Source organism: Thamnophis elegans, chromosome 2 (assembly GCF_009769535.1).
Source record: "Thamnophis elegans isolate rThaEle1 chromosome 2, rThaEle1.pri, whole genome shotgun sequence".
Taxonomy (NCBI): domain Eukaryota; kingdom Metazoa; phylum Chordata; class Lepidosauria; order Squamata; family Colubridae; genus Thamnophis; species Thamnophis elegans.
In genome coordinates this window covers 42,998,756-43,025,537 of record NC_045542.1, presented here as the reverse complement: position 1 = coordinate 43,025,537, position 26,782 = coordinate 42,998,756, and the positions used below count along the sequence as shown (strand labels likewise).

General features: G+C 39.8%; 1 protein-coding gene across 1 annotated transcript in view; it reads left to right on the top strand.

The window, feature by feature from the left end:
* Positions 1-26,782, top strand: part of SDK2 (sidekick cell adhesion molecule 2) — a 186,716-nt gene that overhangs the window by 149,771 nt on the left and 10,163 nt on the right. Inside the window, 10 exon segments of the mRNA XM_032208636.1 lie at positions 477-612; positions 2,291-2,347; positions 3,254-3,355; positions 3,901-4,016; positions 9,745-9,931; positions 17,664-17,801; positions 18,557-18,718; positions 20,688-20,813; positions 25,774-25,938; positions 26,081-26,221. Of these exon segments, the coding sequence (XP_032064527.1) occupies positions 477-612; positions 2,291-2,347; positions 3,254-3,355; positions 3,901-4,016; positions 9,745-9,931; positions 17,664-17,801; positions 18,557-18,718; positions 20,688-20,813; positions 25,774-25,938; positions 26,081-26,221 (1,330 nt within the window).

The window sequence follows — 26,782 nt, the reverse complement described above, 5'->3', positions numbered from 1 at the left end:
TTTACTTGCACCTAACTTTATTATTCAAGATGATATCCAATACAAAGAAAGGGTCTGTGTTCATGGTAGAGTATAGTTGACTTTGCTATTGAAACACAGGACACCATAAATGGATCTTGTGCCCCAGGATCGATAGGAAAGGACAATCCTCTTTGAGGGGTATAGAGAACTCTAGTTGGCATGCATAGAGTGGAGGGAGGCAGAGAACCAGTAGCATAAAGACATTTATAGTGGAATTATGAAAAACAACGTGTGGAATGTAGACTACAGATCTGAAATGGATAGTGAGATTATTTCAACCCACTAATCCTTTGTTTTGAGGCATCTTCTGCCTATATTGCTGGATTCCATCCTGCTAGCAGAGACTGCATGAAAGTACAAAAGCATCCCCCAGAATGGTCACATTTGGAGATATTGCAGTGGGTACTCTATGCTTCCAGGAGTCACCTTTGCATTCACTGTGTCTTCTTATACAGGCCCCATCTGAGGACAAAATCAATGGCATCCTGCTAGGTTTCCGCATCCGATATCGGGAGCTGCCATACGAAGGGGTACGAGGCTTTATTGCCCGTAGCATGGGCAGTCCCAATGCCAGATGGACAGAGTTGACCCGTAAGTTTGCAGAGGGAGAATGTATGAATTAAGGATAATCAGAATGTAATTTGCTCACCAAATCTCTGTTCTGCTGCTGAACTGATTGCCTTTAAATGAGTTTGCAATGTCATTCCCAAGCAAGCTGTTCATAAGACCTGGTCCTAAGGATACAATGCTATGGCTTCTATTCAGTACAGTACAACTCCTCCAATGCTAATAAATCCAGAAACTGTCCTAGAGCAAGACATGATTGAACTCTGTGCTGAAAATGTTAACTCCAGCAAAAAGCCAGTATATGCATCGAAATTCCAAAATGGCACTGTCCAGGATTCCTCTTTCTAATCCATCAGTCTGAAACAATTTCTTGTTCAAGAAATCTTAAAATACATCATAAAACACTGCTTTGAAAATTGAGAAACCTATTCCCCCAGGTTCACATGCAGTCATGTATGTGTATCATGTATGTTACAGCGGTGGGATTCAAAAATGTTAGCAACTGGTTCTCTGCCCAGTTGCTGGGTAGGCATGGCCATGGTGAGTGTGGCCTATTCGGCCTCCTGCACTACAGCAGGGGGGGAGTTTTCACCCTCCCTAGGCTCAGGATGCTTTCCCCAAGCCTCCTGGAGGGCAAAAATGGCCTACCCCGGGCTCCAGAGGCCCTCTGGAAACCAGAAATGAGCTGATTTCCAGACTTCCGGAAGGCCCATTTTTTGCTCTCAGGAGGCTCCAGAGGCTTACCCGAGTCTCTTGGAGGGCAAAAATGGCCTCTCCCAGGCTCTGGAGGCCCTCCGGAGGCCAAAAACATGTTTCTGGAACTTCTGGTAGGCCTGTTTTTCACCCTCCAGAGGCTCCAGAGGCTTCTCTGAGCTTCCAAGAGGCTGGAAATGGGCCCATTTCCAGACTTCCAGGAGGCCCATTTTTCACCCTCCCAGAGCCTCTGCATGGGTCCTGCACTTACCTGGCATGATGGAAACTCCTGGGAGGGGCAAGTCTGGGTGGGCAGGGCCAGACAGTCCTTGCAACAACTAGTTCGGCAAACTGGATGCAAAATTAACATCCGGTTCACCTGAACCGGTACGAACCGGCTGAATCCCACCCCTGTTATGTATCATACTTGTTAATAAAATAGCTAGGTAAAAAAAACTTGCAAGATGTTACAGATCAATCATTCCAGTGTCTTACTAATGAAAATATACCCAGGTCCTCTATTATAAATTTACAAAAATGCACAAGCAGAAACATCCAACATAAAAACCTCCCCCGAAATCTGGAGCAGTTGTTTGTTGCATCAGAGCATTGCTGTGTTTGGTCCTCTTGGGGTTGCAAGCTTTGTGTCAGTGTGTCAGTCCTTAGCAGCTCAAGGTCTTGGTTGCCAGAAGAGGCTTTTATGGAATAATGAATGATGGGACGTTTGTATCCTAATGCATATAATAGATGCAGGGAAATTGTTTGTCCTTTGAAATTTTATTGTTCTTCTCTTTCTAGTTATTTGTCATCTTTCCCTCCCTCTCCCCTTTCCCCCTCCGCTCACGAGACCCCCTCAACTTCCTTCGCTTGGACTGGGAATTTCTCCCAGACTGCTTCATTTCTTGCACAGTAATGATGTTGCTTTGTTTAGCTTGTGTTGTCCAGATGTTTCTTCCCATGTAGCTAACCTTGCACTGCTTTCCCCTTCTGACCACCTGCCATCCCACAGCAACATATGCCATGCAGAACCTGAGCGAGGCCTCCCTGACCCAATACGAGCTGGACAGTAAGTGGGAGCTCCCTCTTTGGCCTATACTCCTGTCTCTGCTTGTGTCTCTGGGCTCGTGTGTTTGTGTGTGTGTGAAGCAACCCCATCTTGCTCACAACAGGATTACTGGGGATGATACAGATTGCAATCAGCATGTGTGGAAGAAAATATACTAGGGTCACATTTTTCTAAAATAGTGGTAATAGGTGTGATTTGCAATGAACTCTATTATCCCTCTCTTAACCAAATCCAAACATTAGTAAGAGTAATTTCTGCAGGTTTTTCTTGAGTATACTACATGAAATAACCATAACCCAACCCAATTTAAGAACTCCATTCAAGTAACGGAACAAAGTAGTCCACGCTGATCAATAGTTTATAGTAGCATATCCAGGAAAGTGGATTTCCATTTCACATCCATGCTGTATCATAATTGCAGCAGGATGCAATGGAGAAATAATAGAAAGGAGAGCAACCTCCTCTTTAGGGTATTGAAAAAAAGAGATGAGAAACTGAGGTCCAGGAATCATGGAAATGAATGGAGGTGATAGGAAGCGACCTTAAACAATTTAAGTTCTATTCTCATTGTTTAAAACAGCACCTTTACTCACAGCTAAATGGACGTCTTCTTTTTTTTACTTTAAAGTTCACATACTAGAAACCGTGCAATTAACCAGAGATCTTGTTCTTGCTTTGTTTGGTGTCTGCTTGCTTTTTTTTTTTTTAGTCCAAAACAATATATTGCCTATATATTTTCCAATCTAAAGAAATTGGACAGGAAGTAGCCAGGTTCTCAAGCAAGGAATAGTGGGAGGAAAAATGAAAGGAAGCTAACAAGAAAGCATGTGCTGCTACTTTGGAGGCAGCCCAAGTGACTTCTCCTCCCTTCTCCTATATGACCACCGATTTTCTCCACCTTTGCAGATCTGAACAAACACCGTCGCTACGAGATCCGCATGAGTGTCTACAATGCTGTGGGGGAAGGGCCCACCAGTTCCCCCCAAGAGGTCTTTGTCGGCGAGGCTGGTAAGTTGAGCAAGCACACTTTGTAAGAGTGTTTCTACTTTGGGTCTCTGTGTCATGTTTTTACCTGCCTACCGGAGGTTAAATCAGAGAGCTTTTGGATAGGGTTAGCTGTGTTGGCACAGAGGTTAGAATGCAGTACTGCAGGGCTAATTCACTGCTCACTCCAGGAGTTCGATTCTGACCGGCTCAAGATTGACTCAGCCTTCTATCCTCCCTAGTCAATAAAATGAGGAAGCAGATTGTTGGGGACAATATGCTGACTCTGTAAACTGCTTAGAGAGAGCTGTAAAGCATGTGAAGCAGTATATAAGTCTAAGTGCCATTGCTATTGCTATCTGGGTCAGCTGTTAGGGAAACTATTAGAATCAACCAGCAAAAGATCCATTCTTCCATCAATAAAGACAAAACTGCCAGGAGGACACCAACAGGCCTGGATCCCAAGAAGAGCAAATCCATGGCCAAAGCATGGCATTTATTTGTATGAGGCATGTATTTGTTTGTCGGCCTAGTGCATTCCTGACTTTTATTCTCTTTGCTTTCTTCAGTCCCTACAGCTGCACCCCAGAATGTAGTCATCCAAACCATCACCGCTACCCAACTCGACATTACTTGGGAGCCACCGCCTCCTGAGACACAGAACGGAGACATTCAAGGCTACAAGGTATCAGTAAAGGAGAATATTTGTAGCTCAGAGTTGAAACGAGGGGTCCTTGGTGCTCTCTGAACTTGGTTGTTTTCTTGGAAACATTTCGTTACCCAAACTAGGTAACATCATCAGTGCACTGCAAGGCAAGAAAACAACCAAGCTCAGAGAGCACCAGGGACACTCCCCTCCTGCAAGGCTACAAGATAATCACACAATGGAGGGGAGGGGAAGATCTTTCCTGGGGGGGGGGGTGGATTGGTGCTCATTTCATCTTGAAAAAATGTTTAAAGATGGAAGCCACAATCCTATACCTGGTACAAATTGGGAACCGGCTTTCTGCTGTGGCTGTTTCTTCTACCATTATTACATAAATACATCATAGCATAGTCGTCTTTGTTGCTATATTGCTAATCTTCTAGGTGGGCTTGCATTAATGAGGATTAGTGTCCGGCGTCAGGCTAGATGGCACCACAGAAAGTTTTATGGCACACTGGAAATTAGCATGTTCATTAATCCATAACATTTCACAGACTAATGTCTGCTGGATATTAGAATTGCGTAGAATTACCCAGAGTTATAGATGTATACACTGATGAGCAGGTGGATAGAAATCAGTGTGAAATAAAATATTGGGAAATATAATGATCATTACAGTATTACCTATGGTCATTCATTTAAAAAAAGTAATTGGTAATAACACAGGCAACTTGGAGACAAGTTAATTGTTTAGTCCTTAAGGTAGCACAGTACTCTCTTTTATTTTTGCTGATATAGATTAACCTGAGAGTCTCTTTCTAGAAACAAATATTTTTCAAGATCTTACAGTTCCCTCTTGCTCTTCTTAAAGGCAGGTATTATTCTGCCTGCTTTTGTTCTGTTTTAATAATAGGAGCATATTTTCAAAAAACACAGCCCACTCTCAGGAGCTGTTCCAGTATCATGGTGGTGTCATTCTCTTATTTCTATTCTCTAAACTTAATCCAAACCCTGAAAAATACTCCATAATATTATCAAAATTGGTTGCAGTATTTTGGGTGCTGGGGAACTACAACTGGTTTGAACAGTATTTCTTAACATTGGCCATTTGAAATGTGTGGACCTCAACTCTTAGAATTCCCCTGCCAGCACCACCCAAAGAATTCTGGGAATTGAAGTCCACACACCTTAACTTGGCCAGGTTGAGGAACAGTGACCTAAGCAGTGTAGTACTCCGGCACCCAAAATTGTGCAACCATCTGAAGTGATGCTCGTTTCCAAGCACCTCATTTTGAGAAAAAGGAAATAATGAATGAAGTTAATATAAAGGGGAGCAACAAAGATGATTGGGGATGGAATACAAGGGGAAACTGAGGAGATCGGGTTGGGCTTGATAGAACATTAAAAGTATTTAAAAGGATGTCCCACAGAGAGGCAAGACATAGTTTCTATCATTCTAGAGAGCAGAACATTTAGTAATAATCTTAAATTATGGGAAGGTAGTCTACAGTCTAAAGAATTGAGGCCTTTGAACTATGGTGCTGGAGAAGACTCCTGTGAGCCCCTTGGACTGCAAAGTGATCAAACTGGTCAGTCCTAGAAGAGATCAACCCTGACTGCTCTTTAGAAGGCCAGATCCTGAAGAGGAAACTCAAATACTTTGGCCACCTAATGAGAAGGAAGGACTCACTGGAGAAGAGCCTGATGCTGGGAAAGATTGAGGGCAAAAGAAGAAGGGGACGACAGAGAATGAGGTGGCTGGATGGAGTCACTGAAGCATGAGCTTAAATGGACTCCAGAGGATGGTAGAGGACAGGAAGGCCTGGAGGAACTTTGTCCATGGTGTCGCGATGGGTTGGACACGACTTCGCGACCAACAACAACAACAGTCTACAGTTGAATGTTATAAAAAGAAGTCTGAAGGAAACAGGTCAATAATAGAATAAACTATTATGGGAGGTAAACATATCTCTTCACTGGATGTGTTTATACAGGCATATTCAGGGATTCTTTAATATGGAATTCTGCACCAAACATAATGGTTTCTTTCCACCCGGAGATTCTGTGAAATGGGGCATTGGGAGCCACATGCAGCCTATGTATTAACAATTAATGTAGTGCAGCAATTAAGATATTAGCGTAGAAGACAGGAGCCCCAATTCTAGTCCCACCCTCAACCACAGAAGCTCACCGAGTGATTTTCAGGCACTGGTTCTTGCTTGATCCAATCAACCGCCAAAGAGCTTTTGTGGAGAAAAATAAGTGGGGAGATCACTATGTACATCACTTTATGCTTTTGAAGGAATGGCGGAACATAACTAATAAACATATATGTGTATTACAGCTTGCCCTACCTCTATTTCACAATGTGAGCAAGTCTGAGACAGCACCACAGCTAGAGTGCAAATGAACAAAAGAAAACAAAAAACAGTTCCACTTTTTACCTCTAAGTGATGCTGTTGAGTTACAAATAGAACACTGGGACTTTGTGCCTATCATCAGGGATTTTTTTTGCTCCTGGGGGAATGTCATTCTTGTTTCTGTTTGTATCCCCAAAGTATAAAAGACAGCCTTTCCAGCTCACATAGTATAGGCATGGTCATTTTATAAAGCCTCCTGTACAATATCAATGCATTCTTAATATTTGGGACTATCTCAAATAATTCTACAGCTAACAGGGCAGGACGGCTGTATATTATTTATTTACTTGTTTGCTTAACTTGTATTCTGTCCAAATTTGTGCAGCTCACAATAATCTAACAAAGAAATAATAAAGTTGATTTAAAAAGATAGAAGAGAGCAAGGGCAATGAAACGAGCGGTGTCACTCTCCCACACCAAAGGCCTGAATAAAATGTATTTTATTTTAATAGTGACCAAAACCAATATGTTTAACCTTTATAATTAGTAATATAACATAACAGTGGGATGGAATTTAATAATCCCTATGCTATAAGAGTTAGAATTTAACTCCTATATAAAATATTACATATTAAATATTATAATATACTATAATATACTATATACTATACTATAATTCATTCAGGGATTAAATGCATACACTAGAGTTTCCCATCCTTTCCCGCTTTTCAGACCAGTGGGGGAGGGGGAGAGGTGATGATTCTGCGTAAGTGACTGGCAAGTGTGTGTGCAGTTCACACAAGTGGAGATGCACATGTGTGTGTGCGCTCGCCCGCCACTTCTGTGGCCTGGTTCCGAACGTCTCACGACCCAGTAGCTGGCATTTGGCTAAGAATTCATATTCAGAAAACATATTGGTTTTGTAACCTTATTATATGTAATTAAAGCTCTGATAGAAATGGCCTTCGTTCAAAGCAATGTTTGGCCTTCTTCTAAATCACAACTGCTAAAAGGCCCCCTTGATCTATTGTCTCCGAGTTGGACAGTTGAAAGTACATTATGGAGCCAGAAGTGTTCTCTTGCCAATCTTAGATAAGTATCATCTGGCTTCGTGTGTCCAATCAGGGAACAAGGAGACAGTTTAGAAGTGACCTTTGAGGAAAGTTGCTTTCTTGTTTCCCAAGAAACCACAAGGGTGCCAAGTAGTGTTGCCATGGAACTGGTTTGTTGCCGTCTCTTTGGTACCATGACTTCATGGAAGGTCCAACTTCTCTGTGGAAATCTGGATATCATCCAAAAATGACTTCAGAATTCTGTGTATCATTCTGTTCACCCTGTAAATCAAGATTAAGCTTTAATTATTTGCACAGTTTTGTCTAGTGGAAGAATGAATAATCTTAATCTTGATATTTTCCAGTAATACAAGGAATACGCCTACTGTTAGTGAGATCCTCTGCTTTAAAATACATTTTCTTTTCATTTCATTTGTCTCAAGTTCTCTGAAGGCATTCTTTTCATTAAAAAAAAATAGGTAAAGATTTCCTCTGTATAGTCCTGTCTGACTCTAGGGAATGGTGCTAATCTCCATTCCCTAGCTGAGGGAGCCAACATTGTGTGAAGATGCTTCCATTGTCATGTGGCCGGCATGGCTATACACCAGAGGTGCAGGGAATACTGCTACCTTCCCACTGAAGTGGTACCCATTTATCTAGTTGCATTTGCGTGCTTTCAAATTGCTAGGTTGGCAGAAGCTGGGGCAAGAATGGGAGCTCACCCCATCGCATGCCGCTCTTAAACTGTCAACCTTCTGGTCAACAAATCCAGCATTTTAACCACTAAACCACCGCATCCTGCTTAAAAATTCTTCGAACAGTGTGATAAGTTGACAATAAAAAAACATGTTTAGAGATTCATCATTGTCACACATCTCCTTCTTGTGAGTGTCCTTTTCTTATTATCATTTTGCTCTTCAAAATTAAAACAAAATCCCATAAACTCTGGGAGACTACTGCAGGATCTCTTTTCTTGTTGATACTAGTAAAACTTCCTCTGTTTTAGATATTTTTTTCTCCTTTATTTCTTTGTCTCTGAGTCCATCATTATGTGCAATGTGGGAAAGATGTAGAATAGTGCAGTCACTGTATTAACATAAAAATGTCACATTGCTAAACAACTTAAAATGCTTTATAAACAAGTTCACTTCATAGTACTGCACATCTACAGCTTGTTAATATTTGCCGTTCCTGATACCAGTTGTATTCCTAATTCTGTCCCTCTGATGGATGAAGATTTTCCTACAGGGGGACTATTAGCTTCCCTGAGACCTGTTCTTACATCCATGCCTCCCAAATCCTTCTGTCCTCAATTCCCTCATCCCTCTAAAAATAATCTGGAAGGAGGCACCCAGGATTGCCATGTTTTGATTAGCACTTCCACGGCTCATGTATCAAGACATTTTCCCCTACATTAAGGAAAAGAGAAAGGGAAATGCTTTATCAAGTTCCAACCTTAGACAGATGTCTGTCTTGAAGCAAAGGAGAGGTAATGCTTGTATAAATTATTACCTGTGTATTTATGAGGCAGAAATCTCAGCAACTTTGAATTCTTCAAGTAACTAGGCAGTTATTTAATGGGCCATTGCTTTTTCAGTTTCGCAGTGTACTGTGGTGGATAGATGGCAGCACTTAACTAGCTGTAGCTAATCTCAAAAAAGCTAGTCAGGGTCAAATCTGATTAGTATTTTGAGGGGAGATCACTACGAAATCTCATGGATATAGACAAGACTGGAAAATTGTAGAAGACCCCAGAAGACAATGTAGTTGCCAGGAATCAAGGTTGATTTAAGGGAGACTTCATTCTTTTTCTTGAAGTATCACTTCATTAAGTATCTCTTAATGTATTACCTTGTAATTGAGTGATTCTAGTTTACCAATTCATCAACACCGTCAAAAAGCTTTTTTCTAAAGAGTCAATGAAATGCAACTGGGCCTGTGAGATGATACTGAAGAATCCAGGTGTGAGGCTTCAGATAATTGGAGGGTGGTACATAAAGAGATACAACTCTGAAAGAAAAGACGCGATGCATAACCACTACACTCCCTACACTGTCCTACACTCCCTTTCCTTTTTGACTGTAAGCCGCCCTGAGTCCCCTCAGGGAAAAGGGCGGCCTATAAATGTCTAATAAATACAAAAAAATACAAAAATACAAAATAGAATGAAAACTTGTTAATTTAGGAAAATTTGACTTTCCATGTCCACATTTTGGAATGGAAGAGCAGGTTCATGTGCCAAAACCAAAGCGAGAAGTAAATGTCTTTATTTCATCCTCTTGCCTCTTTATTTTCTCCTGCACATTTTCCTTCTATATCCTTGATTGCATTGATTCGATTTTCCCTGTTCCACAGATTTATTTCTGGGAAGCTCAGCGGCAGAATGAAACTGAAAGGGTGAAAACACTCTTCTTACCAGAGAGTGGTGTCAAACTGAAGAACCTGACTGGCTACACTTCCTACCTCATCTCCATCCTTGCCTTCAATGCTGCAGGTGATGGCCCCCGCAGTATCCCTATCAAGGGCAGGACACAGCAAGCAGGTAGGTGGCATAGCACTGGCCAGTAGGCATTCAGAGGCAGGGAACAGTTGCCTAGTTACAGATAATGTTCAATCATTGTAGGAGAAAGAGTGACAGAACCTGGGGGAAGAGTTAAAAGAAGGATCAGCCTAGAATCCCTAGGTAACTTCAACCTCCCTTCTGTTGCCGCTTATCTAAATCCAAACATGTTTTAACCATTGATTTAGAAGATGAATTTTTTTTGTCTTTTAATGACCTCATAATCCCTTGGATTGGGATGGAGTCGGGGCAACTGAATGGAGCTGAGCTGGCCGGATGGCATTCCTGTAACCAACGCTGTTTGCACAGATATTTACTCGTGCCCCAAGAGAGAATATCTCTCGCTACCTAGGATCGAACTCACAGCCTGCTGATTGTGAGGCAAGAGCTCCACCTCTAGGCCACTGCACCACTCAATTAAGAAGATGAATGATAGAAAAGACCAAGTCCACATGTGAAGATCCAATTAAACTGATTGTTGCTACACAACTAACTTCTTCTCAACTAACAAATAGCACTTATTTGAAGTTAAATAAGGATCAACAGCCATCATGGGAGATTGGACATAGTTCGCTTGTGGCTATGTAAAGATTCTTGGCCGATCCCTCTTTTAACTCCACTTCCAGGTTCTGCCAGTAAAGCACAGTTTATGTTTTACTAATCCCTCAGTTAGTGGATCAATGCCCAACACTGGGCATAGTAGTCTGGTGGGTCTTGTTTGTTCATTTATAAAACATGTTTGTTTTTGTCTAACTTTATGTGGTGACTCTGGGCAGCATACTATCTTTTTAAAGAAGACAAGAAATACCAAGAAGGAACAGAAAAGAACAAGAACAGCACAAAACACAATAAAAATCTTCTTCCCTATACAAAACCCATCCGAAAGACATCCAACAACTGCATAGCACAAAGCATAGTGCAGCGGTCGGCAAACTTAAACACTCAAAGAGCCATTTGGACCCGTTTCCCACAGAAAAGAAAACACCAGGAGCCACAAAGATCCTAACCAGAAGCCCCCTGTTCAATTCTGGAGCTGACCGGAAGTTCAGTTCCCCCACCATCATAGAGTCTCCTCCTAGCATGGCGTACTTTTTCCTCTACCTGCCATAACCGAAGGCCCTATCAATTGTGGAGACAACTGGAAAACCCTCCCCTTGCCATAGAGTCTTCTCCTGGTGCACTCTGCTTCTCTCCCCCACCCCCAAACCGGAAGCTCCTCTCAAAATTGTGGCACCGATCGGTGACGGAGCCACAGCAGAGGGAGGAAAGAGCCACATGCAGCTCCAGAGCTGCAATTTGCTGACCCCTGGCCTAGTGGAAGAACCAGATTTTCAAGGCTTGTTTAAAGGCAGGGAGGGAGGATTTGAAGATTTCCAGATTCCAGCCCACCTCTTTCTCAATACATGTTTAAGTACATGTGGAATACTTTTAAGTTAGATGTACTTGTCAGACTAGTAGGGACATCCATTTAGGTGTGTGTGTGTGTGTGTGTGTGTGTGTGTGTGTGTGTGTGTGTGTATAGGTTCCCAATTTACCCGCCCGAGTGTTGACTGTTGAATGCAAGTTGTGTTTTTATTATTTTCTTTCTTTTGTTCACATATTGTTTGTCTTTGATAGTGCACCCCCTTCCCTTTGATTGTAAGCCGCCCTGAGTCCCCTCAGGGAAAAGGGCGGCCTATAAATCTTAATAAAATGACTAAAAAAAATGACTAAAATGTGTGTTTGCTAATCTAGAGCTTTCAGAGAATATAAAATTCATCCTCAGCTGCCTCCAAACTATTCAACAGCTGAATGATCATAGAGTCTGCCAATATCACAGTTTCTGGTTCCGATTAGGAAAAAATCCTTTAATCTGTCCTCTAGAAGAAGAAAGAAAATAATATGCTAGCATCCCTGTTCTACCTAATCTCTGCATTTGTCTATGTTTATGTGGTGATTTGAAAACAAAATCCTCCCTGAAAAAAGGTCATACCCAAGGGAAGATCAGTTATAGTATGGCAATAGCACTTACACTTATACCGCTTTATAGCCTTCTCTGTAAACCTTCTGTAAACTGTTTACAGAGTCTTCCCCCAACAATCTGGGTCCTCATTTTACCCACCTCAGAAGGATGGAAGGCTGAGTCAACCTTGAGCTGGTGAGATTCAATCTGCCAAATTGCAGGCAGCTGGCAGGCAGTTATAAAATAATAAATAAATGCCATTGAGTATGGAAGCTTGAAAGCAATATTACAATATGTCTATGTTCAAAAGCCTTTTAAAGTACCTGTGACTATGCCAATATATTAGTAAAACGGCATTCAAAAGCCATTCCAAGAGGGAATTGGGTGGGCAGCGAAAAGAAGATCAGCTATAAAAATGCATAGAAAAATTGGAAGTTTCCATGAAAAGATGACAAATCTCTGGAAAGAAGGAAGAAGATTTACTGCAAATATTACATCTGCCCTTTATTTTGGATACAAGTAAAATATTGTAGCTAAGTACAGGAACCAAAGGCAAAGGATGTAGTTAAAAAAAATCTATCTCATTAATTGCTTCCATGGATTGCGGAAATTACCCAGGTAAAACAGTTTAACGGTAATGGTGCACATTTCAATGTCCTCGTTGGTCGAAAATATGAAAGGAACTCAGAAGAAATAGGGAAAGATTTGCCTTTATAAATGAGCCAGTAGATGAGGCCTTCTGATGGACAATTAATCAAAATGTCCCCCATATTTGCCTTCAGTTGAATGATGTAGTTTGATAGGCTAAAAATGAGTGGAATGAATTACACAGAGATTAAAAGTTGCTATGTTGTTATTGTTATTTCCCTTTAAAATGTTCTGTTCCCTGGCTTCATTCATCTTACCATTGTTGTGGCTTCATTATTCGGCCCTCGCAAATGGGCTTCAAGTTTGAAATCTCCCAGCCTAATTTATTTCTTGTTATAAAGGCACACAGTATTGCCCAGTGTCAAGTGACACGGGTATGTTCTCCACCTCTGCTGTTCCTTTTCAATGCCAAGTCAAAGACCCATGATGAAAGGAATCTATTTTAGCCTCTAAACATAAGGATGTGTTGTATTTGGTTCAAGAATGATAGGGCCAAGAACTCTCTGTTATAAAAGAATAAAATCACACAAATGATCCTATTTTATTTTTCTGGGCAGACCCACTATGTAGATCTGGCATTTTCCAACCTTGACAACTTTCAGACTTGTGAACTTCAACTCCCAGCATTCCCCAGCCACAAGTCTTAAAAGTTATTAAGTGGCTAAGCTGAAGTCACAAGTCTTAAAGGAGTTGAAGTTCACAAGTCTTAAAAGTCGCCTAATAGGTCTTCCTCTAAAGTGCAGGTTCCTCTCCACACTCTCTTAATTTCAGATTGGCAGCCACTATATCCAATATGGTTCTGCAGTTCCCTCCCTCCTGCTCAAATCTTATAGACTTGCCTCACCCTCATCCTGCTCCAAACTTCCTGTCACTTTTGAAGAAACTTTCTGCTAGACATTTGATAACTGAACTGCTGCTGAATAGACTTGTATACATCGCCACAGTGCTTTACAGCCCTCTCTAAGTGGTTTACAGTCAGCCTATTGCCCTCAATAATCTAGGTCCTCATTTTACCCACCTTGGAAGAATAGAAGGCTGAGTCAACCTTGAGCCTGGTGAAACTGCAGGTAGCTGGCAAGCAGCAGAAGTAGTCTGCAGTACTGCCTTTAACCACTGCGCCACCACGGCTGTTAGAATCTGCATTCTAAGAAATCCAGTAGGATATTCAAACTACTTAGGCTACACTTGATGTTCAGGGAAAAGGCATCTGCTACTCTGTGGTCTGATGCCCTGGTCTCCATCTTTAAAGTCATTTGTTTTGTGCCTGTTGGTATCACCTGTTCCGCCCTCACACAACTTCTGGTTTGATAATGCATTTCAAAACAATATCAGCTTACATATCTGGATATCAAAACCAATGATAACTTTTTTTAAAAAAGAGAGAAAGTAGGAGGGGGCTTGTTAGTCAGCTCTAGCATCTGAGCCTTATGAAATGCCCTTTATGCTGAGAGCATCACCATGGATCTAAGCTAGTATCTTGGTTATCTCTGCCCAGAGGGAGTCAATAGAGCCTGAACTAGGATCTACTTTCCTGGCTTCCCTTTTCTGGAATCCTTAAGGTTATTCTTGGCAAAACACAGCCGAGTATGAGAGGAACCATGGCAATGGATTTTGACCAGAGGTGTTCGGGATATTTCCCTTTATTTTTCTTTTTTCAGCCTCGCTACTCAGCTCTAAAACTCCATCCAGTGATTCCATTTCAATTCAATCTGTTGGATTCAATTTGTTTCCATTTCTTTTCAGTGGAACCAGAAGAAAAGAGAAGGGCATTTTGCCTAGGGCTATGATACAGTAGTTTCTCTGTCTGTAGTTCTGAATGTCATAATGAATGTTTTCTTAGCACTGCCACTACTCAGCCTCCCGTGTTCCTCTTTCAGCTTGTCATTATTTTTCCTTCTTACATGAGTCTTTAACTTGGCTTCCTAATGTTGTCTTGTTAGCAAGTATGAATAGATAAAAATGGTTTTTAACGGAATATCCAGCTTTATTCTTTTATTCTTCCTTCTTTTTTAGCTATCACAACCAACTAGAGGAACTAAGACAGGGAAATTTCAAAGAAGTTTATACAGAATTTCAGGAGGACACATTTTAATGATCATGTCATGGCTCGAAATTCTAAAAAGGTCTTTGTTGCTATCCTACCAAGCACTGGTCTGTGGCCCATTGCTTGATTGCTGATTCTTTTACTGTCAAAAGTCAATCCTGAAAGGTAGAAGCCATCCATTACTTTAATATTCTCACTGTCAGTTCTTTCCAGGCTTCTTTCTGGACTCATTATTGTTTGTTCTTATTTATAATTTAATCATAGTTCCATTTTTCATTGCTCCTTGGTTTTCATTACTGGAACTTCCAGATCATTTGCATTTTCAGCTATCAGAATAGCGTGATCAGCATAGGGCAGGTTATTTTTTTTCCCCCTCCAGTTTTACACTCACGTTCTTCCAATTCATCGTCTCTCAATATTTATTACATTTTTCACACCACCTGCCTGCCAGCAACTATGCCTATTGGTTGAATAACGATGGAGCATACAGCTTTATTTCACTTCTTTGCCAGTCTGGAGCCAATCTGTTTTATCATGTTCCACCCCGGCTATGATTTTTCTTGCCCTATAATATAAAGGTTTTGCTAGAGAACAAGTGTTCTGTGATTCCCATTTTCTATTGTTAGGGCAACCCTTTATTTTATTAATATGAAAAATAATTCTCACAGTTTTTGTGCCAGATGTTTGTTTGTTTGCAAAAAGAAAATACTGCATATATATATTTTTGTTACTTAAAATCATAACATTGTCAGGGAAGAAATTGTGTTCCTTTAGCTACAAAAATGTGCTAATTCAAGCCATCAAGAAAGGTGCAATTAATCAGGAAGAATGTTACTTTAAAAAAAAAACTTGCTTTCCAAGCTAAGTCAGGTCACCAACCAGGTTATTTATTGGCATCTGTATGCTATATAAAGTCTTACTTCAGACATTAATTTTTTTTCTTGAAATGGTCAAATGACAAAGGAATGTTAATTTTGTTTTCCATCTCCTTGGTAGGAAATCTATTTTTATGTTTCTTTTCATTCCTCTTGGTATTTGTGTTGGAAAAACCTGACAGGCAATAATGGGCTGCAAGATAGAGGTCACCATGGGGAAAAGAGAGAGGGAGGGAGAGAGAGAGAGAGAATGTACTGTGATCCATCAGCCTTTAGAATGGGCAGGATTTTTTCTCTCTCTGCCATATGTTTTGAGAGAATGAAAAAATCATCTTGCTTCTTTTCAATGAGCGTAACTAAATCTGGCCTAATTTCAAATAAAACCATTCCAGTCTCTTTCTTTTTAATCCCCCTTGAAGCATTGGTTGGCACTTGGATCTGTTTTGCAGATCACAGCTAGTAAGTTCAAGCTAATTTAATTTTCTTAGCACGGGGGGGGGGGGGGCATGACTTGCTAAATGAACTGTTTGCTCAGTTTTTGTGGAAAGCAAAGAGCCCACTATCTGGATATTTTTTTTATGAGCAAAAAATTGCTACTGCCGGAGTGCGATTTAGGTTTCTTTACAAAAAATAGTGCAGGGATAAGGATTTGGATCAATGTTATTGCAGCTGTTAGATGCCAGGAAGAGATGGTTGGTTGCAGTTGTGGGAATGTGTCCTATGTACTTAAGCCAGTTGAGCCATTTAATATAGGCACTTCTGTTCATCTTCAGAACAATCTTCACAGGTTGGTTGTGATCAGTTGTAAGAAAAGGAAAACAGAGAATGAAAAATGATCACACCTTCTCTGTTGATAAAGCCAAAGTTCCGGGTGTGTAGTGGGTCCCTTTTTCACAGAAGTGAGTCAGTTGGAAGGAATAGTTTATAGTTTAAGACAAATACCTTTCAAACACATCCCAGTTGTGATTGTCCGTTTTGCATTTTCTTTTCTTCCTTTTTAAAAATTTCTGGGGATCTGACTCATGACCTACTTTCTAAATGGGTGTCTCAGTAGGATTTTGTTTTGTTTTGGTGATTTCATTCATTCTTTCTCACCAGTGTCACAAGCCTGCCAAAAGCAGCTACATGTTTCCCCAGATAACCCAGACACATTTAAAATGTCTTGGTTGTCAAGGCAACCAAGAGCCCAGTGTTAAGGAAGGAAAAACAATCTCCACCTGTGTAAATTTATTACCAAACAAGAGGAATACAATACTGCCTTATTGTCATCCTTTTTTCTTTCAAAACCAGCCAGAGGGAATTATTCAATCCCAGCAGATTAAAAAAAGGTTTAGCGCAGCTGAGGAGTCACTTTAGGCAATTCTAGTAAAATAGGCATCCAAGATTAGTTCCTTTTCTGGATTTGGGTTTGACTTCTTCCTTCATTCCTTCTACAGTTGTAAAAATGAAAAAGAAAATATTCTGCCTTCTTAATTTGCTGAAGCTCCACAACACCTGAAGTCATCCTAGCATAAACGCAGATAGCAATCAAGTTCTCTCCAGCCCGATTTCTGTCTCCTTCACTTCTTTCATCCCCTTCAAGAAGTTCAGCCAAAAAAGCACCAGCACGTATACAGTTTTTGTGCTGAAAATGGCTGCACATAGAAAGGAAGGTCTTGGAAGACGTCAAAATTTGGGTGTGGAGGCAAGGACCGAGGGAGTCCTATGCTCTTTGGTAGATTTGGACTCCCTTTTGAAACACAGTTATGTAATTAAATGTTTCCCCTTCCACTGACTTCCCAACCTACAGTCTCCCCCGTTTTAATCATTAAATAATATATTAAATGTAGAGTATATGCTGCCTAACTCCCAGTGACTCTGGTTGGTTGTCATAGTTCACTTGGCTTCCACATTTATTTTGATTTCCCGATCGCTTTGTCTCCCTTCACTCACTGTTCAGGAAAGGCTGTACACTGGCTATATTCAAGGGGAAACTGCATTTTTCTTAATGGCTTATCATTCATTTTTCAGACTCTTGGTCAATAGCCATTATAACTTCCATTTAGATTAAGGGTGTCCAATTGCGTCCAACATGGCTGGCTGGGGAATTCTAGGAATTGAAGTTCATATGTCTTAAAGTTACCAAGGTTGGTTATTTACACCTGGTTTAGTCATGTAATATAGCGCTACACTTCCTTCTAATTTTATTTTATTTTCTCCTCCAAGCCCCCAGTTCCCCAGGCTCTGTCAAATTCAGTGAACTGACCACAACTTCGGTGAATGTGTCCTGGGAGCCCCCGATCTTCCCAAATGGAATCCTGGAAGGCTACCGGCTCATTTATGAACCCTGCATGCCTGTGGATGGTAAGGAACTTACAGGATATGCAGATATGCAAGTCTGGGTGTGCATGACTTCAAGTGCAACAATGAATGGCCAGGGAACACACCTTGCTGTCTTAGGAGAATGTTCTAATTTGTGACTATAGGACTACAGATTTTAAAAGTTGGACTGTCCATAACCAGAACCTTTTGAACTTCAAATTGTATTTCTACATCTCAGATGTATAAGCCATCAGTAAACCCCCAGCAATAAAGGCAAGGGATCCTAATAGCCACAACTTAATCAGTTATGAAAAGATAATGGCATTCTTCAGACAACATGAACCCTGATGATGGGTTTATTTGTCTGTCTGTCCATCTCTGTCTGTCTGTCTGTCTGTCTGTCTGTCTGTCTATCTATCTTTACATTGTACCCCAATGTCAGTCCATGTAACACAAAAAGCAAAGTCAAGCCCAGTGAATCAACATAATTCAACAACATAGATGTCAAACTGTTGTCCCCAACACCGTTTTCTTACTGTGTTCTCACATGAAGGATTAGAACCACTGTAAAACAGTCTTCCCAAGGCCCAATCCTGCCAAGTGGCCCAGTAGAATATCATGGGCAATGGGGTACTGAAATCAGCTACTGCTTCTTTCCCTGGAATGGCTAGGTAGCAGCCTCATCCCCTGTGCCAGACTAGGGTGCTTTTTATTGGTTGCTCCCTCACCGTGCTTTATTCCCCACTCTACCCAAACTCCTGGACCCATCTCATAATATGTGTCTTTCTGCCTTCCAGGGGTCAGCAAAATTGTGACCGTGGACGTGAAAGGAAACAGTCCTTTGTGGTTGAAAGTCAAGGACCTGTCTGAAGGTGTCACCTACCGATTCCGAATTCGAGCCAAGACCTTCATTTATGGTCCAGAAGTAGAAGCCAACATCACTACAGGGCCAGGGGAAGGTACATCAAGGAAACTGAGAGATGAGATTCCTTTCTCCATCGTTCTTCCCATACTCTTAACAGACCTTAACAATTAGAATTTAAATTAAAACCATGCCCAGTAACAAACCACAATACTTCCTCTATGACTCCAGTTTTTAATAGGAGCCTGCCTAATCTAAGATGCTTAAGTAGTACTGGATTCAGTTTCAGGTTTGAGAAAGAGTTTCTTGTCTTCCATGTCTGTTGATTCGTATGGCAAAATCATATTTTTTCTTCATCTTTGGACAGAATGGAATAAAATGTGCAAAATATCTTGTTTTGTAGGTGGCTGCTTTGGATATATAAGTTCCTAGAATTCTTCAAAACAGGAATATTCTTCTCAATGTGTCTTGAGTGATCCATGCCTCATGTACATCTCAATCAATCAAAACTTAAACAATTGTTCTTTACTGGTTTTGTGCAGTCATAATAACATAGAAAGCAAAGAGATAACTGCACAAATAAATATAATGGCTAATTATGCACAGCATCATTGTTCAGAACTGTCCCCTGACCCCAATTTTCTAGAGTTGTCTCTATTCTTTGGCCTAGCAAAGATCATTGGAAAAAGTTGCCATCAACTCATGTGGCCCATGTGGGTCCTTAAAGAGAAAAAAGACATCATAGGATGATCTGAAAGTACTAACCTCTAAAGCCAGAGCCCTTTGTTTATGTGTGATAGAAGGAATCTCAATTGCAAAACAAATCTCAATTGTGCATACTCAGTTGTTCCTTCATATGTTCCAGTGTTGAGTCCAGCATTGTAAACAATAGCAATAGCACTTAGACTTATAGTGCTTTACAGCCCTCTCTAAGAGTCAGCCTATTGCCCCCAACAATCTGGGTCCTCATTTTACTCACCTCGGAAGGATGGAAGACTGAGTCACCCTTGAGCCAGGTGGGATTTGATCTGCCAAACTGCAGTCAACTGGCAGTCAGCAGAAGTAGCCTGCAGTTCTGCACTCTAACCACTGCGCCACTGCGGCTCTTAACAAGCCCCTTCAAATCAGTAAATGTGGATTACCCAGTATCTGGGGAAAAAATTCTGATAAATGCCTATAAATAGCAGGTATATTGTTTAATTAACCACATGGCTAACATCCACATTAGATCAAAATGTCTATATTATAAATTCATGAATCGGTTCAATCTACGTTTTAAATGCTTCAAATATTGCTTTTTAAATAGAGCAGGTATGTGGATAACAAGAAATGGATATAAAATAGCTTCCTCTGTGAAATACCATTTTTGTGGGATTTGCAGCCCACCAGAATTATAATCAAAATTAAGCATCAAAACCTTTTTTGTCTTTCATTTATTATTTAGCACTAAAATATTTTATTTATATATTTTAGTTTTTATACCTTTTATGCCTTTCATTCAAGAATTCAAATGAAATATTCCCTTCCTCCTCCCATTCCCATTCCCCTCCCTCTGCCCACATGCCAAATAACCCTATGAGTAGCTTGGGCTGAGAAAGCTCAATAGCCTTCGGCCACCCAGTGAAACTTCATGGTTGAGATTGGACTGTAACTAAATAATATGTTACTTTGTCTAATGAATTAGGCAGCATCCAAACATGAGAGACTTGGATTAGGACTGAATTAAGGCCACTAGAGATAGACAATGTGGAGAAGAAAATACAAGGTCCACCATCAGCTCCACCAGAATGCTATTTCAATACTAAAGGAGCATTCTCTACCATCCTCTAAGACAGAGGTCTCCAAACCTGGCAACTTTATGACTTGTGGATTTCAACTCCCAGAATTCATCAGCCAACATGAGGAATTCTGGGAGTTGAAGTTTACAAGTCTTAAAGTTGCCAAGTTTGGAGACCCTGCTATAAGGCATGATTCTTATAGAGCTCATCTGAAGTATTTGTATAGCATCATAGCATAATTTTTCCACTGATATGATGTTGTTGTTGTTATTATTGTTTTAAATGCAGGTGCTCCAGGTCCTCCCGGTGAGCCCTTCATCTCCAGATATGGTTCAGCCATCACAATCCACTGGTCAAGTGGTGACCCAGGAAAAGGGCCCATCACCAGATACGTCATTGAAGCAAGACCTTCAGGTACCAATACTGGATTCAGTTCACCTTCCTTTGATTGTTTCACCCATGGCTCCAGGCTCCTTTGCTTATTTGAACAGCCAGAAAATCAACTGAACTTTCTTACCTTGAGCCCCACTTCTTCCAGAAGATCTCTAAATGAGTAATTTATTTGGGTGTGTTCTTCTGCTACCTCTGGATCAAAAGTGATTGAATAATGTAGTCAAAGAAGAGATGAGATGGAATTATTATTTTCCTTATGGAAAAACTAGACAAAAATAGTAAATTAAACAAAGGTCAGTTTCTTCCATGGGTAACATCATGTATTCATATAAGGTGTTAATATTCTTTAGAGCACATTAGTCATTCTTTCATAGCATGGTTATTCTAGCTATGCACATTTTGGAAATTACCTCTTCTAGTTCTTGATGTCATAACAGTTGTGAGCTCCTTGAGTAATTTGAAACTGGATATCCAGACTTGGGAACTTGGGAACTTCCCTCTGAATACATGAATTTAATATATCTCTCCATAATGTGGAATGAAAAATTAAAGGGACTTTTCCCCCATTGATGCATTTCCCTCTTTCCAGCCGAAAATCTCATTGAATTGATTTACTTTTGGGGAGTCTTCCTCTCCAAAAGGATACAGTGAGTATACTCAGCTTGCTCCTTTCTCCATCTTATAAGAGGATAAGTCCGGGAATGAAATGTTCAGCTAAAAGGGATGATTGATGAACCCAGAGACCAGGAGCTAGGTACATACAAGGACATAAATCACCTAACTGCTGTGAAATAGACTTGGGCTTCCTTTTTAATGAAGCTGCTGCAAATAACTGTCTTTCACAGACCTCAAATTGAGGAGATGTCTGGGCATGGAGGTTATTAATTATCATTAAGTCTAGAACGCTTATCAAAGAATGTTGAAAGACTGACAGTACTTATCCTGACACAGAAAATTACCAATATCTACATTGGATTATTTCTGTGCACATCTAAATGTTGCTAATATTGTACACAGCCAAAGGAACCAAAACTGAACAAAGATGCAGCGCCATATTAGTAGATAGATATAATTATATTTTTTTTTTAAAAAAAAACCCACATCATTTTAGCCTCCTGTATGAAACAGGTCACCATTAGACTTGACAGCATCATATGTGAAATGAGTCATAATTGGTCTTCTGATGTTTTCACCCTGTATACCCCTGTCTTTGGATTTCCTGCTTCATAATTTTCCTTTCTAATTCCATTCTCACCTTCATTTGTCCTGAATCTCTCTCTCGGCCGAACTACCTTGAATTTTCTCTTTTTATACAAATCCCTCTTTATGGTTCTTTTTTTTCCCCCAATGAAGTCATTATGGATTTTTCCCCCTTCCTAGAGAAATCAAATTACATTTCAGCATTTCTGTGTGTTCCTCTTCCCTCCCATTGTCTTTAGCACTCCCATCAATTTTTAGAGTGTAAACTCCTTGGAATGCAACCTATTTAAATTTGGATGCCACTCTGGATTTTCAGGAGAAAATAAATATTGCCTCCTCTCCGTGTAATATGCAAGTGGGATTTTGAAGTCTGGCTAGTACAACAGAAAGAACTACAGTACCAAGAAAGACCAAGGAATAATTCAATTCAATAGAGACCAAATGCAACTCATACCTCTAAAGTTGAACCAGCATCATTTTGCTTTTATAAAAAAACATTTAAATGATTTGTAGCACTCTACCTAGTGCTTTCAGCGTTCTAGTGGTTGACACATCATACAAAGGATGGCCAGGGAAAAATAAAGTGTTTAACCTGGGAGGAAGTACAGATAGTGCTCGACCCATTCGTTTGATGACTGTTCAAAGTTACAATAGCCTGGGATCATCATCATACCTCCATTTTCATTTGACTATAATTGTTTAAACGTCCATCATCATAAAATATACCATGATTTAATACATAACCACATACGGCATTTCATTTACTATTTCTAAAATCCTCCATTAACACTGAATCCTTATGTCCTATTCTAGCTAAACATCCATAATATTTAATAACAAAATTTTCTAATCCTCCTTTCCAAATCACTGTTTACAATTTACATCCAGTTTCCTTATGTTGTACCCATACCTATATATACATTGTTATCATTATCCCTCCTTTATTTAACTATATCCTGTATCATAACATTTTCCCCTAATAATCAAAACTTTAACTGTATCTAACTTAGTTCTTTTTTATTAACCTTTATATATAATCCAAAAGGATTTCTAATCTTCCTTTCATGGGTACCATTCAATATTCATATCCAATTATTACTTATCATAACACTACACATTGTATACATTATTAACATTATCAATTATTTTTATATCTATTGTCACTAAATTTCACTAAGTTTAACTAGTTTTAAATTATACTCTTCCATCTATCATCCTGTATCTTTCCAGTAGCAAAACAGTCTCATATCTTCTGCCATTTGTGGTGTCAGTCCTCTAATCATCTCCTTAATCAACTAAGTTGGACTCCTCTTAGCAACTCCTTGCTTATAAAATCTCTCATGTAATTTTGATGCCCTTCTTCTGTTTCCTTAATCAGCTTATTGTCGGTAGTGTTATCAATGATATTGCTAATAAAATTTCTCTCTTTAAATTCATAAATTCTTTTGTTTTTTCTTCTTCTGTATCTTGCCATCTGGGGTAAATTTCCCCTCCATTTAGTTCCTCTTTCAGTATTCCACTCTTTCCATTTTCAGAGACAAACCAATCACCATAAATATCAGCAAATTTAATTTCTTTATATTCATTTTCCTCTTCAATTTTTAGGATTTTAACCATCACTTTTTCCACTTGATAAACATCCCCAACTTCTTCATCATATTTTGCTGTTAAATGCTCTAAGTCTTCCAACTTCTTCTCTCTCATATGTATTTGATAATTTCTGTATTTCTGAGAATATCTTTTGCAGATTTAAAGTTTCTTTCTGCTGTTGAAATTGTGCCATTATCTCCAGCTAACAAACACTGCTGCTCTAGAAGGTTAACAAGGTTAACAAAATTAAGCATAGATTCACAATAATGTTTTATTTTCACTTTTCTCTGGTTAAAGATATATTTCCAAAGGACCTCTGTATGCTTTTCTTCTTATCACTCTCTATAAACAAGCAGTGAGACCTTGGAGTGCCAAGCCAGGATAATCAGTGAGAAAAGTAAGAGTGTTTCATTTCCAATACACAAACCTTCCAGCCTCCGAGTAGCAGTGTTATTGTTGCAATTTTCTTTGTTTCTTTTTGTATCTTTTTGTATTTCAAGTTTAAAAAAAAGTCTGATTCTTGAATGAGTTAGAAGAACACCCACAGTAATGAACGAGGAGAATTTTACTCCATAGGTTACAAAGAATAATAAAAGAAAAAAAAATAGAAGAAAACTTAATCCATTCATTTTAAAAGGCTTGCATAAATTCCATCCATGAAGATAGTATTTAAAAAGTAAGATAACCCACTGTCCAACACCATTCCAAATTTAATTCTGCCGCTTATTTCTTCTGTTCTCCAATTTAAATTAATTTTAAGTTTTTTATAGGCAGTCTCTTTTTAAAACAGTAAAAATTCCTCACCAGCTAGAAACACTTTCTCTTTCCGTATCCTTCCGTTTTGGAGCCGTCCCAACTTCATCAGCCTAATGGCTGGATTTTTTGTCACTGGCTTGAAGAACTTCTCTTGGATCGATGTCCCTGATATCAGCAAGATGTATTCTTCCTGTTCACTGTCTCTGTGGGACGGTTTAGGTCCGTTTGGACCACCCAGCGGCAAAAGTATTGATGGTGATCTCAGAGCATTGAGATCACACGTCGTCTCATCGTGACATTGGCTCCTCCTTTCCTTTTGCCACCTTCTGACAAGCAAAGTCAACAGGGGGCTGACGGATTCACTTAACAACCGTGTTACTAATTTAACAACTGTAACAATTCACTTAACAACTGTGGCAGGGAAGGTCATACAATGGGGCAAAACTCACTTAACAGCTGTCTCATTTAGCAATGGAAATGTTGGACTCAATTGTGGTCATAGCGACTGCCTGTAAAAGCAGGAACTTAAGAGGACCATAGAAAAGACCAAGGATCTCTACAAGAAAAGGAAGTTAATCTGAAGAAATTAATCAGGATTTCTAAAGACTGGGACAGAACTTTATTTTCCATCTCCATGGCATTTATTCCATGGGTAAATAGAAGCCCCACAAATTAATTTGTAATGTTGGTGCCGGTTAATCATGTGCAGCAATCAATCTGGCTACTAGAGCTAAAAGGCAGTCCTCCAATAAAGAATGCATAATCTAAATACCATGATGCTTCAGTAGACAGGGGTACAATGCAGATAACACATAAATCATATAAATATGTTTCCTACTGCCATATAGATCAAATATACAGGCGCATGCTCTTTGTAACTCTTTGATGCTTAAAATCAGCAGAAATTCTAAAACGTTCCAGTGACTTTATAAGGTAAATCTTCCATCTAAGACATCCCTGGGCATCTTCTGTGAATTACACAATTTGAGGAGACAACGTGATCTATATTCTGAACCGGTTGCAACTGCAACTAATTAAAAGTAAATCTTCCTAGATAACTCTGAACCTGCTATGCAATGGCATTTTCACAACCATTGTGGGACTCTGCTCACTGCTCTTTGGAATTGGCATTCCTTTTAATATTTTTAATACCTATATATCTATCTATTCTGCATGCAAGAATATTTTGGATAAATGGTATGTAACATACAAGTGTTTTAAAAAAGTAAAGATTTCTGCTGTACAAATCAAACAAATGCCACAATTAATTGTGTAAACAAATTGCTTGTGTTTTTCTGTCATTATTTTTTAGAATTGGAACCCTAGAGTCATTTTCCAGCCCACAGGACAACATTCTCCTACGTTTGACGTGTATTGTGTATTCCTGTTTTTTTGCATTTAATATTGCAACTTTACTGATATCTTTCTCTTCCAGATGAGGGGCTGTGGGACATTCTCATAAAGGATATTCCCAAAGAAGTAACTTCTTACACTTTCAGCATGGATATCCTGAAGCAGGGTGTCAGCTATGATTTTCGAGTCATTGCCGTCAATGACTACGGCTATGGGACGCCTAGCAGTCCATCCCCTTCAGTGTCAGGTATGAAGGATAGAATCCAGCTTCTTCCATGCCAGCATGCTTTGAACTAACTTTTAAGTAAAAGCTATCGGAAACAATGTGCCTGGGGCATAGGCATCCTTATAGGAAAGAGATTACTTGATTCCTCTTCCTGTTTTCCCAGCTCAAAAAGCCAATCCCTTCTATGAAGAATGGTGGTTTCTGGTGGTCATTGCTTTGGTGGGACTCATCTTCATCCTCCTCCTAGTCTTTGTCCTTATCATTCGCGGGCAGAGCAAGAAATATGCCAAGAAATCTGATTCAGGTGAGTACCAACATAGTCTCAAGACTTCATTTGCAATAAACAGGTATTTTCCATTGAGGGCATTACACATCAAATCTCCATCCATCCATCCATCCATCCATCCAACCAGCCAGCCAGCCAGCCAGCCAGCCAGCTTGTGTGCCACCAAATTGGTACAAATTCACAGCAGCATGCAAGCAATTAGCAAAAACCAATTTAAATATCCAGGATAAATATAAAGATAACTATTTAACCATTTTTGGAAAAGTATCATCTTCAATAGCTTATAAAACATGAGAAGGGGTGGAGCAAATGTTAATTGTAAGGGGATGGTATTTCATAAGGCTGACACAGCAGTTGAAAAGTGGGACCACCTGGTCTCCATTCCCCTTATTTTATAAAAGTGTGGTGTGATCAAAAGTTTTTCTTGGGAAATACATACTGGCCAGGACAATTTGGATGGGAGAATGTAACTCAGCAGGTACCAAACCGTATAAAGTTTTATACATCAAAGCCATTATTTTGACTCAAAACCAACTGGTAACCAATGTACAACCCAAAGTAGCTGTATAATCTGCTTAG